The sequence below is a fragment of the Sceloporus occidentalis genome, unplaced genomic scaffold (genome assembly GCF_023333645.1).
Source record: "Sceloporus occidentalis isolate IW3139 unplaced genomic scaffold, rSceOcc1.0.p SCAF_8, whole genome shotgun sequence".
Classification (NCBI taxonomy): domain Eukaryota; kingdom Metazoa; phylum Chordata; class Lepidosauria; order Squamata; family Phrynosomatidae; genus Sceloporus; species Sceloporus occidentalis.
In genome coordinates this window covers 14,200,667-14,217,551 of record NW_028316988.1, presented here as the reverse complement: position 1 = coordinate 14,217,551, position 16,885 = coordinate 14,200,667, and the positions used below count along the sequence as shown (strand labels likewise).

The 16,885-nt window shown below is 44.3% G+C and overlaps 1 protein-coding gene across 1 annotated transcript in view; it reads right to left on the bottom strand.

Moving 5' to 3' along the window:
* BRINP1 (BMP/retinoic acid inducible neural specific 1) overlaps nucleotides 1–16,885 on the bottom strand; it is a 65,847-nt gene that overhangs the window by 35,903 nt on the left and 13,059 nt on the right. The window contains exon 2 of the mRNA XM_089534891.1: nucleotides 9,817–10,084. Coding sequence (XP_089391017.1) covers nucleotides 9,817–10,034 — 218 coding nt within the window. The 5' untranslated portion in view covers nucleotides 10,035–10,084. The remainder of the gene's footprint in view (nucleotides 1–9,816; nucleotides 10,085–16,885) is intronic.

Genomic DNA, 16,885 nt, shown 5'->3' with positions numbered 1-16,885 from the left:
GCAAGGAATGGAATATTATTTTCCGTGGCGAAAAAGCTGCAGCCGGAGACTGTCATTTTGTACAAAATGTGCAGATTTTTCTGCTTGGATAACATGCTAATTTTGCACAAGGCAGTAGATGGCCCTTTGGCAAACACTCTTGCCCTGCCAGTATCTAGGAGGAGATGCAATAGCCTGATCCACTTTCTCAAGCTTGAGGCCTACTTCTTCTCAACTTAGATGGACCAACGTTTTGACCTGCTTTTAGGTAGCGTCTTAGCATTGGAAAATTTCACTTGACAGCCTACAGTTCCTTCCACCAGAATCCCCACCACTTTCGAGAGTCCTACTCAAGTCACGCATGCTCTCCCATGGTCCCTCTTTGTTCTCACGATGCATATACATGAAAGCACATCCCAGTGCCTATTGATGTATAATGCAGGGCATCCAACAAGGTCGTTCCCTGAACATCAGAAGGAATGGCATTTGCAGCTACATGGCACAACTGACTGGCTCCTGTTCACTCCCAGAATGCACACGCTCTGCCAAAAGGCAAAGAATAAAAATATAAACTAACATCAAGAAAAGTCAGAAAAGGAAGATATAACTAGGACCATCTCTGGGCAAGTTTCAATGTCTGTATCGAGGAACTGCTGCACGGTTTATTTCCCTGCAAAGAATTCATTTTAGCTCCTTGCAACCCAATACGTCTAATTTCCAAGTTGCCTACTCCTTGCAACCTAGAGTACATGTTTAGTTTATGTGCATGATAAAGGCTGTGCAAATCTTACTGTTTCCATCCCCTGCTGTGCTGATTTGCAATGTTTTGCCAAGGAGAATCTCCTTTCATCTTGCTTGCTTTCATCTGCCTGATCAATGTTCCAAAATTGGTGGAAAATATACACACCATTGAGAACTGTGACCACTGCTCCATGCGGAAGATTGTGTTATTTCAGCTTCTCAACTGAGACTTGAGAATATTTCAGATCCAGACTGCCTCTACTAAGACTGTCTACTTTTCTCTATAGGAAGGAATATGAGAGGGCTTCCTGCCTTGATGACATTTTGCTTGAGCAACGACTACTGATCTCTAGTACAGGTTGTACTTTTGGTCTTCTGCTTTGCTCTTGACTCCTGGTTTCTCCCATGGTTCAGATTTCTGGTTTAATTCTTTACGACTTCAGCTGATCTCCCAGCTCCCAGCATATCCCCCACATGTGCTTCAACTTTATGTTGATCAAGCAGCTGGATAAAGCAGAGGTAGTTAAGCTCCAGCTCTCTGCATGTTATTAGGTACCATTTTCAGCCCAGGCCAATACAAGCAATGATGAGCTGTGATGAGAGCTGCAGTACAACTATCTAGAGCCAAGGTTCTCAACCTGTGGATTGCAACCGCTTTGAGGGTCGAACAACCCTTTCCCAGGGGTTGCCTAAGACCATCGGAAAACACATATTTCCGATGGTCTTAGGAACCAAGATGAAAATAATGTTATGGTTGGGGGTCACCACAACATGTGGAAATGTATTAAAGGGTCACAGCATTAGGAAGGTTGAGAACTTCTGATCTAGAGGGTCACAATTGTACCAGATTTGACTTATGGAAATGCAAGACTTCCTTGTGCCGATTCAGGGACGAAGGTGGGAGGATTTTAGAAATGAATGCTAGACCTTTGAAGAAGCAGATGGTCAGGTTTGAGAAGAAGCCTGATACGGTCCATGGGGAAGATTACTCTACCAGTACACACCAAGATCCAGAAAGCCAGACCCATCAGTCAAGATCACAAAGGGAGTGTGGGAATGGAGGGTTTGAAGTAAAAAGAAAAGGTCTTTGCTTCGCTAATTTATAGTAGCCCAGCTCACCTAAGTAGCTCACTGTTGTCCTTTTAAAGCTGACCAGTGCTTTTCCTGCTACTCTGCAACCAGTATTACGATCTATGACACTTGATAGGACGAAGGGCCACCATATCATCCTCATGATCTTCAGGAGCTGTGTGAGATGATCCAGGTCCTGCTTCTGCCGACTCCATGACAGGACTGCCAACTTCCATTGGCTCCAGCTGGAGCCTGTTATCATGCCTCTCCAATTCTCCTTCCTCATCTGAGGAGGCCTGTTCCAGTATGAAGTGCGCTATGTTCACAGTGCTTGGGTTCCTTTTGGTGTTTTATACATACGTAAGTTTCCTTACACATCAGGTTGTACTTTTTTGACATCATATTACATCAATATCCAGATCAGCTTTCCGTAAGCTACAATCTGCAAGTGTAAACAGTGCACATACAAGTGTGCATTCTTAGAAGATGTAGCAGGCCTTCAATGTACTATTGGAGATATTAGACTTGTGGAAATGGCTGCCTTCCACATTGCATAATGGGACAATAAGCAAGCCCATCAGCAGATACATAGCCAGTTGGACAATGTTGGTGTTCCACAAAAGGGTGGTAAAACACAACCACAACTCGACTACCCTAGTGTCAGTTTATGCTGTGAAAGCATGATGTAGCATCACCTTTCCATAGTCTACATCTGGCTGGCTAACCTAAGCAATGAAAAAAGGTGGAAATCAGTCCAAAAAAGAAAAGAAAGAAACCCACTCTACCACAATCAAAGCTTGGAGAGGTAAGATATAATAAAACTACATTCCTGGGTCTTCTGGTGTGTTTCCCTTTGTTCCGGCTCCAAATAGCCCACAGAAGCAAAGGAAAGAAACCTGGGTTCAAAAATAGTTTGTGACACCATCATTCTGAGCTCCTGCATTTATTCCTCAGCCATTCAAGCGAGGTCAGGTTGCCTGTAAAGTCTGATGTACAGGAAGGCTTCATGCGCCTCTCGGTACATCTTCTGAAGTTCTTCCTTGGGTCACACAAAGACCAAGCAAAAGAGAACATCGGCACTCAAATGCCTTTCTGGATACAATTGGTGCACAAAAGCCTGCTTTCAGCGGAACATTAAAAGATCTTTTGCTCAGTCTCACTTTCTCTGTAGTGTTTCATTAATGGACGCACCGGTAATGTAAGGACGAAGGTGCTGAAGCATGTGGGCAATGCCTTATGCACATAACTTCATGCAGTGTGGTGCGGGGAATAGAGAGAAGACAAGAAAAGAGCAGATATATAAATGTGTGTGTGAGAGAGAAAGTCATTGTAGTGGCTTCAGTGCTGGACTATGACTGTGGAAACAAGGGTTTGAATCCCTGCTCAGCCATGGAAACCCACTGGCTGAGCTTGGGCAAGTCACACTCTCTCAGCCTCAGAGGAAGGCAATGGCAAGCCCTGTCCAAACAAATCTTGCCAAAAAGAAACCTATGAGAGGTTCGCCTTAGGGTAGCCTTAAATCAGAAAGTTTCAGCTTTCACCTTCTTCAGCTGCCAAAGACAAAACTGAGTTGCAGCCAATCCCAGGTGGCAATCCAGTTTTCAACATGAATTATGGCATTATCCTCTAGGCCAGTGATTCCCGAACTTTAGTTCTCCGGATGTTTTGGACTTCAACTCCCAGAAACCCCAGCCAGCTTGGCCAACACTCAGGATATTTGGGAGCTGAAGTCCAAAACATCTGGAGGACATACGTTTGGAAACCAGTGCTCTACACTGAGGTCCATGTAGTGTTAGGGTCTTATGCCTCCAAATCCAGAAATTCTCCCTCTGGTCCAAAACGTCTGATGGAAATGGGCCCTCAATACTGTTTGTATGTGTGAATGCATGTGACTGTGTGTGTGTGTGTGTTTTCAAAAAACAGAACAATGGATGGTTCTGAATGCATCTGTTTCAGTTTTGAAAAGATCCCTGGAAATCCAGGAAAAGAAGCAGGTCAGGAACTCTGCAGCTTTTAAGAAACTCGCCTCCAAATCCATTTGAGACACAATTGCCAATTAGAACGAAAAATGTTGTGACTTTCCACCGGCTTTACAAACTCGGCTTCCAAAGGGTAGCAAAATCCCTCGCTCGGCTTATATCAGTCACATCACGGCCAAAGGGGCACGGATCTCAGAGGGTTTGGTAGCATAACTGATATACAGTATTTCTAATGAACCCAGTCCATGTCCTCTTGCAAGATACTTGGGGGAAATCATGCCTGAACCAGGCGCAGTCTGGAAACTAGTGAAGTCATGAGATAGAGAAGACTCTCTGTGTGTGTTGCATGCGTTCAAGCCATTTCCGACTTATGATGACCTTAAGGCGAACCTACCGTGGGTTCTTCTTGGCAAGATTTGTTCCAAGAAGGTTTGCCATTGCCTTCCATTGAGAGCATTTGACTTGTCCAAGATCACCTAGTGGGTTTCCATGGCTGAGTAAGGATAGCATGGACTGAGAAAAAGACAAATGGATGGGTCTCAGAGCAAATCAAGCCTGAACTCTACATAAATGCCAAGATAAACAGAGGCTGCTGTACTTTAGACATAGCATGAAACACCATAAGTCAGTGGAAAAGATAATGCTTGACAAAGTAGGGCTGATTCCCACTACCTTTTAAACCAGACACCAAATCAGTTTGAACCAGGTCAAATGACCCTGGTTCCCAATTGAACAGAATCACTGAAGCGATTCGGAGAGGGGGGGGGCATGCGCCAGACCCATTTAACCCACATCTTTTTGGATAAATCGATTCTACACAAATGTGAACCAGATGTAGATCAGAATCAATTTAAATTTGCCCTTTGACCGGCTGGAGTGAGTCCATTTTGAATCAATTCATTTGTGAATGTGAACCACAAGTGGGTTATTTTACAGGGGGAAAATGCAATCAGGGCAAATGCAGTGTGAACCATGCTCCGCTGTCGAATCGATCCATGAATTCGGATCGCAAACTAATTTATTTGTAAGTAGGAATGAGGCCTTAGGAGGTAGTATGGAAAGAGGGAGACTGTAGTACAGGTGGATTGATTCAACCAAGGAAGCCAAAGTTGCCCTGGCTTTGCAAAATGGCTGAGGACCAGAACACTTGAAGGTCTCTCATTCATAGAGTTGCCATAAGTCAAAGTTGACATGGCAGCAACGTCATTGATTTAGCTTTTTACTAGTTGCATGTGGTTGCCTTGCACACTGTTTCTTAATATGCATTTGTTGAACTCTATTATAACGCGTCTCCAGGTGCATATGCACCAAACAGTGAGATGTAAATACTTTAAATTCAGTCCAGCAGGTTCCACAGAGGAGATCATTGTTATCATTTATGATAACTAGGTGGAATAATTCAGAAGCAATGGCCATGGCAAGGAAAAGCAAACCTGGACGTAATGCTCTAGGAGTAGCAATGTCACATTTGTACCTTGCAAAGCATGTCAATTAAGCCTGTTAGCATCCCATGCAGGGAAATATATGTCTTAATATGATGGAACTGTTTTCTGATATTAATAAACGCCTTCTATTTATCCACAAAACATAAATGTTCTACCCCCCCTCCCTTTTTTTTGGTCAATGTGGCATGAAATGGCTTTTTTAAAACTGCGAAATAATCAATTTTAAACCATGAAGAAGAAGGGGGAAAAATGTGTTCCTCATCTTTTATAATTATAATTAAACATCCCAATAACTAATAGCAGTTTAGTCACAGCAGGGGAAGGGAAAAGAATCTCACTGGGTCCACGAACGGTAGAATCATGGAGTGAAAGGGAACAAAAGGGCATCTAGTACAACCCTCCTGTCAATCTCTCCCAAGATACGTCCATTCAACCTCTATTGGAAGGCTAACAATGAAGAAGGGTCCACTGTCCTCTAAGGAAGCCTAGTCACTATCTACGCAATCATCATCATCACCATCACCATCATCATCATCATCATCTTTGATCTGGTGGAGATTTCAGCCTAAATCCTATTCATTAGTCCCAATTTTGAACTTTCCGCTCTTCAGAAGACCATCCATGTCACCTCCAGATAAAAGGAACAAAGCATTCAATGAAATATGCTATCCATCTAAGGACACATTGAGGCTGATTTATATCCCCCCTTGTTTTGACCATTCGCAACTTCCAAGTACTGTCTATCCTTTGCATCGGAGTCAAGAAGTTAAGTTAAACTAATTTATTTGAACATTTATACCCTGCGAACTCGAGGGATGGGTGAGAAAATTTTGTTTGGCTCACATTTTAATATGCACTGACCTAATTCATGCCTCCTGAACTGATACATGGAGTAGAACACAATTATCCTTCAGTTTTTGCTCTTCTCAGGAATTTTTAATGTACTGTGCCATTCCGGAGACATTAAAAAATGCACACAAGTGGAAAAGGCCACACTATTTACAATCTCCTAACTCACTGTGGAGCATACCTTAGGTCGATGCTCTGTTTAAGGTGGCAAGTGTCCAGGTAAGGGCACCTATTGTGTGCTTTCAAGTCACTGTTGACTTATGGGAACCCTAAAGTGAATCCATCATGGGTTTTTTGGGGCAAGATTTGTTCAGAGGGGGCTAGCTTTTGCCTTCCTCTGAGGCTGAAAAATGTGACTTGTCCAAGGTCTCTGGCCAAGCGAAGACTCGAACCCTGGTCTACAGAGTCGTAGTCTGATGCTCAAACCACTACACCTAGTTGGCTTCTCACTTCCCCTACCTCCCCTGCCATTCTTTTACTTTACATACTTCCAGCTCTTATGCGGCCTATTTAACTGGCAACACCCAGCCAATAATGCCTGGTGGGATTTTAAGTATCCCATGTTTCAGGGTAGGCAAAAAGTTCTCCTACCAACTTTTCCCAATATACTTATCAGCTTTGACTTTTGTGGATTTGATTATTCAATGATCTTATTAGTATGTTCTCTCTAGGAATATCTAGGTCCTCCAGCACAGCTCTATGGTCATCTTAAACCAAAAAAATCACACTGATGGACCTATATTCCTAGAGAGAACACTCCACTAGGCATTTGTAGCACCTCCAGCGCAATTCTATGGTCAATGTTTGGCAGATGTTGACCACAGAGTTGCACTTGAGAACCTATCATTTTCTAGCTATAGTGTTTTTGTTCTTTGTGGTTTTTCCACATTCACGGGGGTCCTGTGCCCCTGACCCCAGAGAATGTGGAGGGACATGTGTATTTCCAACCAGGTGACAGGGCAAGAAATCCCTCCTTGTCCCCTGTGAGTGACCACCACCACCTGCATTGACCCAAGAGGTGACCAGGAAAGAAGACAAATGCCAAATGGGGAAACGTCTTATACACTAACTCTGCCCTGTTGCCACATGTGCCATGATGCACTCTCATGGCACTCTATGCCTTCCTCAATCAAACATGGCACACAAAACTAGCCTCACCCTGTCCAACAGCTAGTAGAGCTACAGAGGGGGAAACAAAGACAAAAATATGCGCAAACATCTGTGCTCCCTTTAAAATAAGAATCTTTTGCAAATCAACATAAAAATGGGGGGAAATGAGTTATACTTGATAAATGTTCAATGTTATAGAAAGTGAAATAGACAGACTCTCCAGCAAACTCAGAGTTGGAACACACTCACTCACTCACACATGCATATACATACATATGCGTCGCATAGTCTCTCTGCAAAATTAAAAGCAATCCTAACAATAAAACCTCCATAAAAACAAACATAAACAAACAGCCGTAAAATGAGAATTGTAAAACACAGCAGTAAAACAGTGCCATAAAAAGCAAATCAGCAGAAGGAGAGACAGGCTAAACAGATATGATCAGAAACTTTTTTTCCCTTGGTTTTGGAAGTGGAGGGAGGGTTTTTAACTTAGAGCGCTCTTGACAACTGCCAAACGAAATGAAAGTTGGGACCATGCAAATCTCCTTTGGAGGACTAGCAAGGTGCTGAGAAGAGCAAAGGAATCTGGAGTCCTGTTGGTAGCTTCTGGTTTTGCAAATGCCCCTATGTAACCAGTTGGATATTTTTGACCAATGTGGATTCAGTTCAGGGTTGAGGCATGTGAGTTGCTCATGCAGCTCCATTGCACATGGATGCAAAGTGTGCATCGATATCCATGATACACTGTGCAAGGAGGGCCATACACCTTGAGTTGGGCATTCAGATCCATAGTTATTTGTGGGTTTTGAGGGCTATGTGGCCATGTTCTGGAAGAGTTTATTCCTGACGTTTCACCAGCATCTGTGAAATCTCTGAAGATGCCAGCCACAGATGCTGGCAAAACATCAGGAATAAACACTTCCAGAACAAGGCCACATAGCCCCCAAAACCCACAAATAACTATGGAGGCCAGTCGTGAAAGCCTTTGACTTCACGTTCAATTCCACATTTGGAGCCTTGTTCCATTTGCACAACATTGCCATTCAACATAAAGATTGTGTGGGAAGATCCAAAGGTGGAATCCTGTTGGGCCTTACACACGCCTAAGTTCCCCTGAATGGATATCTGATGCAAAATGGCCATATTCCATTCAAGGTGGGCAGAGGTGCAACATGGAGATGCATGCAGAGGTGCATTGCAGACTCAGCTGCACAGTGGTGCAATTCATTCACAAGGCAGCATTTGATCACCGTTGCATTACTCCATGAATCTAACATTATGGTCCCTCTCCTAACTGTAGCATCTCAGCCACTGTGTAATTCTGCACGCAGCGATTCCTGCTATGGAGCTCCAGCGCAGGATCCTGACCTCTCATTTCTTTTCTGCATCTGCCACTCATTTCTCCTGGCTGCAAAGAAATTTCACTAATGTCTCATTTATGGTTGTCTCAACACAGCGAGAGAGCCTGCCAAGGATTCTCAAGTCCCCCTGAGAGATTTCACCTCCATCAATAAGGCATCAAAAGCGATTCTCTCCCATCATGCATCGCACAATGGGTACAAAAATATCTCTTGGATCCCTTTTCTCTTTGCAAAGTTAAGCACAGAGAGAGAGAGAGAGAGAGAGAGAGGAAGCAACGGAAAAGCCATGCTCAGTAAGAAGAAAACAGCTGATCCAATGTTTTCCCCATTTTTAAATAGTTTCTACAACAAGATTTCCATGATCTTTGTTTCAAATTTTCAACAATTGCAGAAACCATGCTAATAAATGCCGATATTTTCCCCTCTCAGACTCAAAAAGAAGAAGGAAAAGAAAAACCCTTGGCTTCTCTTTTCAAGAAGGAAATATTTTGTGCTCATGAGGATGAACCAGAAGGGCATCCACATTTGACGTTTTGATACCACTTTAGCAGCCATAATCCTGAGATCATGCTTCATGGGATACTTAGAATTCTCTGCTAGAGAGTTCGAGTGCAACTGAGAGTTGGTTACAGTAATGACTCTCAACTTTTGATCCTTTGGGAGTCTTGGGCAGAGGCCCCAAGGATTTTGGCAGTTGGAGTCCAAAACATCTGAAAGGCCAAAGATCGAGAACCAGTGGAAAAACACAATTGCCAATCCCTCACTTGATCTTTCCTCATCCTCCTCTCAAAGCTAGGGAGAAGTAATTTTGCAAATTTCCTCCAAGCTGCCAGAAAGTCTTCAAAAACCACACCAGTTTCAACGCCTATTCTCAATCCGGGACTTAATCTGCGCAAAATTCACATGTGGTCGTTTTGCACAGAAGATTCACATGTGGCCATTTTGAACGTAGACGATATTGTTTCTGTGCATAAATGGCATTTTTCTGTGCAGAGGGGGAAAAGCCTCCTGCACAGAAAAGTGCAGTTTTCTGTGCAAAAAATAAAATTAAAAAATTCCACCTGCAAATTCGGCACAGAATGAGCTCCAAACTCATTATTCCCCATCTACGATTCTTATCGTCGACTTCAAAAACGAGTTTTGCAACGTCGATCCTTCCAAATATTCTTCCCATCCTGGCTGTAGACCAGAGTGGTCTGCCGCTTCAGGGTCTCTGGAAAGAAGTGAGTAAAGCAAAGGGGGGGATAAAAACGCCGACGGGGAAAGCCGGGGCCCTACCTGTATATTTTATATCGGGTTGTAAATCCTTGACGATGTCTTTCCACAAAGGATAAGTAGCTCCGCGCGTGGTGGAAAGGCCCCCTGTCTGAAATAAGCCAATCAAATTCCTTGGAGACATGTTGGTTGGTCGCAGCGGGTTCCTGGGAGGAGGGCTGGATTGTGATATGGTCCCATATAAAGAGGAAGTAGAGGAACTCAATAAGCCTCCAGTTCATGCTTTTCTGTCTGCCTTTTTCCTCTCATTCTTGCTCCATTCTGTGGAGTCCTGTGTGGGAAGGAAGGAAGGAAGGAAGGAAGGAAGGAAGGAAGGGAGGGAGGGAGGGAGGGAGGGAGGGAGGGAGGGAGGGATTGGGAGAAAGGGAAAGGAGACAAAAAAACAGAGATGCAAGAAAATTATTCCAATGAACTACAGGAATGGGGGAACAATTCAATTGCAATGTGGAGTCGAAGGCTTTCATGGCCAGCATCCATAGTTTTTGGTGGGTTTTTGGGACTATGTGGCCATGTTCTAGAAGAGTTTATTCCTGAAGATGCCAGCCACAGATGCAGGCGAACATGGCCACATAGCCCAAAAAACCCACAAAGATTTTGAGCTGCCCTTCACTTTTTTGTAAGACCTTTGTCAAGAAAAGTGGGGTACAAATAAATATATACATACTTACATCTCTAACCAAAACGGAGGCAAGTAGAATACATAGCATGGCCTGCAAAACATGGTTGTCCACCTGTTTTGACCGACGACATTTTTGTAAGCCACTTTTCCTTGCCAGGAAAAGTGGGGTACAAATAAATATATACCTACTTACATCCCCAACCAAAACTTTCCGTCACAAATATAGGCAACTAGAATACATTGCACACAGCCAGGCCTGCAAAACATGGTTGTCTACCTATTCCAACTGACAACTGTTTTGCAAACCATTTTGAGTCCCTTGTCAGGAAAAGTAGGCTACAAATAAATAAATATACATACTTACATCCCTAACCAAAACTATCCCTGGCAAACAGAGGCAACTGGAATACATAATACACCGCTTGGCTCACAAAACATGGTTGTTCACATATTTCGACCAACAACTCTCAATAATTCCATCCACATTTGACCCACGTTTGGAGGTTCTTTACCATTTTGGTACATCCAGGCAGCTGAAAATTCCCCAGTTGAGATTTATAATCTATTGCTTTGTTTCCATGTTTTACTCCTTCTTTTGCCTTTCAGTTTTCTTGTCCTCCTCTCTCTCCAAACTGCATGGGAGACACAGCTCCAGCCGCACTGAATATGCTGCCCTATGACACACACAGCTACTATCCACTATATTTCAACACAACCTCTGGTGACCTGTCTCCGAAGTTCAACACCCAAGATAGGCATCAAAACACACATGCATATATATATATATATATATACACACACACACACACACACACACACACACACACACACACACACTGGGAGTGAAAGATATAATCGCTCACGTTGACTTGGGTGGAAGGGAATGGCATGTTTGCGTTGATGGAAACAGGCGTGCGGTTTAATGAAATGAAAATAAAATGGCCGTTCGAAGGGCTGATGGATCATGAAAATGGACACAAAGATCGATAAAGGAGGCACAAAGGAAAACAAGAACCAAATTAGAGAATTAGGGGCTCGAGGAATACAGCAAAGCTGCAGAGACAGTGACTGATCACAGAATATATGAGGCCAGAGCAACAAGCTGGCCAAAGGCACTCTGCTGCCTGAAGCAAAGGACAAGTACAAAAGCTGACAATGCCATGATGGCAACAGAGAAGAATTCCCCAAAAGCTTGCTTAGGATGTATAGAGCCACACAGTTCTTGGCCTTGAACCTGCCAATCCTCTCACGCTGCAAAATGGTAGGCTGGTCCTACTGATGGAGCTTCAGAAGGTTCCTGGTGGCGGTGGTGATGGTGGCGTACCTTCAAGTCATTTCTGATTTACAGTGACCCTATGATGACCATATCATGAGGTCTCTTGGCAAGATTTGTTCAGAGCTGGCCCATCATTGCCTTCCTTTGAGGCGGAGAGAAGGTGACTTGCCCAATATCACCCAGTGGGTCTCATAGCCAAGATGGGATTCAAACTTTGGTCTCCAGAGACTTAGTCCAACCCTCCAAGCACTCTACCATTTGAGAAGCCACATGTTGGAATACTGATTTGTATGTATATCCCATGTTCCACTATAGACAGTTTCCATACTCTTGCAGTTTGAGCTTCTCTCCCCTCATCATGTTTGGCACGTATATGGCCTCCAGAGTCTTCTAAGAGCAGGTAATTGGCTCCCAGCAGTATAGTGTAGTGGTTTGAGCAGTGGACTATTCCACCACTCAAGACCAGGATTTGAATCCCAGCTCAGGTATGTAAACCCACTGAATGTCACACACTCTCAGACTACTCAGAGGAAGGCAAAGACCTTGCTTACCAAAAAACCATGATGGGTTCACTTTAGGTTTGCCATATGTCAGTAAGGACTTGAAAACACACAACAACAACAACTACTACTACTACTATTACTACTACTACTACTACTACTACTACTACAAGATTAATCAATAATAAATGACAGAAATTACAAAAACTCTGAAATGAATGTAGGAATGCAAAGACGAAGCTGGCTCTCCCTTGATATCCGTAAACAATTGACTTGGTACAGTTGGTCAGCATCATTTCCAAGGCCCACATTTTGTTCCAAAGACCCAAACCAGAAAAGTTAAAATCAACTAAGTTGTTGCTTACGGTGTGGTTTTAACAGAAGAAAGAAGCTCAGCAATTGGTCTTAGTACTTCAACTTTGCTACAGCTGTACAACCTGCCTCCAGGGAGAGAAAGAGAGAGATAGAAAGAGAAAGAGATGGAAGGAGGGGCTGGAGAACATCCTGAAGGGCACAGAAAGGAATGAATCAGCAAAAGGATTGGCGTTTTCTGTGTACAAAGTGGGTCTAGAAAAAAAGAAGCATGACTATCTCTCTCCCCACCCACCTTCAGTTCTCATTACAAGAAATGGCACCATTGAGACCGTACTTGCAATTCTCATTGCAAGAAGTGGCATCGTTTACAGGGTCCCAGACAGGAAAATGACACTAGAAGGGGTCTTAACCAGCGTCCCTAGATCTCAGGGTCACACTCCAAAGGCTGAGAGAGTGTCACCTGCCCAAGGCCACCCACTGGGGATCCAAATCAGAGTCATAGTTCAACATTTAAACCACTGTGCCATGCCAGCTTCCTCTACGTAGCACTAGGGTAGACCATGAGATCCTTTCTACAGAAGATAAAGCTTCCTTGCCTCTCTTTCCTCCGTACTGATCTTCTCCCCAAGTCGCATTTTTCCCCGCTGAAAGCGGACAGGTAATTCCAGCAGCGTCTTGGACCCCAAGTATTAATGCTTTGATGTGGCTCTGTGCAACAAACCAGATGGCAGCGTATTCCCTGCCAGCGTGTGAGGCTCGCTTTGCCGTGAGCACCTGCAACCCCTGTCTCATTGAATATTCTGAGTTGCCTCTGATTTTACTCCAGACGTCCTGATGCAGAAACCTATCCAGATGAATGAAACCCCCCAGACAGTTAAGCCTGTTCCCATTCTAGACTCCTGACAAGGAATTGTCAAGAAATATCAATGCCTTTGTCTTCCGGTTCACAGAAAAGGAGCTACAATTCCCTTGAAGCAATGGGTCAGTTTCTGCAATGACATGGAAGGTAGATTCCTTTACATCCTCTCATCCTCAGCTTAAGAGGAGCACACATTACACCGAAAATGGAGAGAGCTGGAGAAAGAAAGGCCACATGTCTCCATCCAAGGTGACCCAAGTTCTGAGATTTTAAGTGAGGACTTTATCTTGGTCTCTCCACCTTCATCTGTATGGTTGGTGAGGATACGGAAGAGTCTTTTCCGTGCCTGATCCCAGAATGTGCAGCTCCCTCCAAACTTATTATTATTTAGGTAGGCCTAAATAGCTTGCAAACTGTATGTGTGTTGTGTGCCTTCAAGTCATTTCCAACTTACGGCGACCCTAAGGCAACCCTATCATGGGGTTTTCTTGGCAAGATTTGTTCAGAGGGGGTTTGCCTTTGCCTTCCCCTGAGGCTGAGAGCATGTAACTTGTCTAAGGTCAACCAGTGGGTTTCATGGGCAAGCAGGAATTGAATCTTGGTCTCCAGATCCCTCTCAATATTCAACTTAAGATATGCACAGGTCATTGAGGGAGCATCTATACTGTAGAATTAATGCACCCTGAGTGCTGTAGCTCCATCCTGTGGCATCCTGGGATTTGTAATTTTATAAGGCCTTTGGCCTTCTCTCCCAAAGAATGGGGGTGCCTCACAAAACTACACATCCCAAAGTTCTGTAGAATGGAGCCACGGCAGGTAAAGTGGTGTCAGACAGCATTATTCCAGATGTTTTAGACTGCAGATCACATCATCATTTGCTATTGCCCATGTTGGCTGGAGCTTCCAGGAAATGACATCCAAAACATCCTGAGGGACAAGGTTTGCCCATCGCTGGTTTATCCCTTCATTTTTGTTAAAGATCTTTGGAGATCCTGATCAAGAGCATTCTGAGGATGGACTGCCTGCAAATCTAAGGCTCTGTATGGCCCCCAAGGCTGTTTCTACGGCCCTTGTATCCTACAGAGCCCCAGAAGGAAAAGCAATTTGCCTCTTCTAGAAGCCTGCAAGCAATTGACCTCCTGAATTGGTCGCAGAGTCCCTAATACTGTTGGGCATTAAAGAATACCCATGTTTCAAACCCTGGCCACTTCCCCCTGGACGCTGCTTCCATGTTTGGAGGAAAAACCAAAGACTTTTGGCCTTGTATCTGTCCCCTGGACAGGAAGAAGGCTTCCCTTCCAGACCCCATCTAGAAATTGAAAACTCCTATTCCCCTCCTTCCTGCCACAAACAAATGAAGCCTTGCAAGGAATCGGCGGCATGTAAAACTGAAGTCACTCTGCAACAACAACTCCAATTTCCACCTCGGTCCTGGAAGAAGCCTCCAGTACAGCCTACAGCAGGCACAACATTTTCCCTCCTTCTCTCTAGGCTTCCTTGTCTGTCTCGCTCCACATATGAATTATGGATACGGAGCCACATCCTACCTTCACACCTGCCTCCCCTGCATCTCTCCGACCCCTGCAACTAACCAGCAATTCACACCTGTATGGCTCCTTATCACAGTCTCCCACCTGGCCATTATATCTCCCCCCTGATGCCATGCCCTGTAAGTGGAACACTCCTTCATTCTTAAGTGGCATCTTATCTCGGCATTTACACCTGTCTTGTCAATGGCAGCGGTGTTCATACCCGACAGTGTCTCCCCCACTGCTTCCGATCCCCCCAACCCACTCCGCTTCTCCTCGCCATCTGATTCTTGAAGTCCCAGCTCTTGCCTTCTCTGCAACTGCTTCACTTTCATCCTTTCCCATCTGCTCAGAACAGAAACTTGATGCTCCCTTCACTTCCATACCTCTTCCCATTAGTATTCTCTTTCTCTGACTTTGCTTCCTGTAGCAGCATCACCTTTGAATCTCAATCTAGACTGAAGAGGTGCCAAAACTGAGTCCTGCATTTGGGAACCTCTTTTGTAAGCCCAGACAGCCCTCCACATTTGCGATTCTGACTTTTGCAGATTTGATTATTTATGGTTTTGATATGTTTAAGTCCTCCAGGGCAATTCTGCTGGAAGTTGCCCATAGAGTTATGCCAGAGATCCTAAAATACTTCTCTAGGCATTTGTAGGTCCTCCAGCATGATCCTATGATCAAATTCTGGCAGGAATTGACTGCAGAGTTGACCTGGAGAACCTGGAGATTTCTAGAGAGGTGGAGGAAGAATTTTATTCATCCCAGTTGACTTGGGCAAAAGCAAACTTCTGTATCCTCTTCTAGCTTGTCTGTTCTCCCCATGCATCACTTTTTGCCATCTCGACCCCAGTCTTGATGTCCCTTGGCCACACGTGTCCCAGATTTCACCCGTGAAATGTTGGCGGGTACGTTTTTGGAATGGAAACCCACAGGGTGACCTTGGTTAAGTCACACTTTCTTAGCCTCAGAGGATGGCAATGGTAAACCTGCTCTGATGACACTTACCAAGAAAACCCCATGATAGGGCTGCCATAAGTCAGAAAAGACCCGAAGGCACACAGCAACAACAACAAGTACAACAATGTTTCTGTTGCCTAGCCTTTGGCAGGTTGTGCATGCCTATAAACATATTCCCAAGAGATGCTGGGTGATGAATGTGAATGTGGGTGAGGATGGGCTGTTGATGTCTTAAAGATAGCTGTTCCTGGGAAGAACATAATATAGAGCAGCCTTCCTTCCAAATATAGATTCTGTCAAAATCCTAGCTACTAAATTCAGCAAACAAATCCTTACCCTTCCCGTTCCCTTTCTCTGTCACCTCTCCTTTTGATCAGAAGGCCTCGGGGCAAGGACTTTCTTGTTTGCATTAATCTTTCAACCAATCCGGGAGCCTTTCTGGTTAAAGAGCAGGGCAGGAGGGCTTTTGCAAAATTAAACACGAAGCAAATCAATAAGCAGCTACCTGCCCTCCGGCCTCAAAACTCTGACTGTGCAAGCAAATGTCATGGATGGGAGCTGGCTCGGCCATGAATTGCATGGTTTCCAACATTTCGGAGATAAAAAACAGGGCCCATGTGGCCAAGCAACATCAAAGTCCAGTCAAGACGACAAAAGTAATGGACAAAGAAGGACAGATAAGCTAGGAGAAGCTGCAACAGCTTGCTTTTGCCTGAGTCTACTGGGAAGGGCAAGATTTTCTCCCTTCCTCTCCTCTCCCTACTTGCTGAGTTAGCAACTGCAAAATATCTTTTGCATTTTGAAGACAGTTTGCAGAAACTGACACATAATGAGTACAACAAGGAGGAAATGGGATGAGGAGAGAGATATGGGGACATTTTTAATGCAGCTGGGGGGGAAATAGGATGACAGAGGACTGATCAGGACTGTGCCTGCCACAGGAATACCTCTAGCTGGCAGCTTCCATGTCAGTGGGTTGGCGAATCCATGCCAGGCTTTAATCTCAAGGAGGTA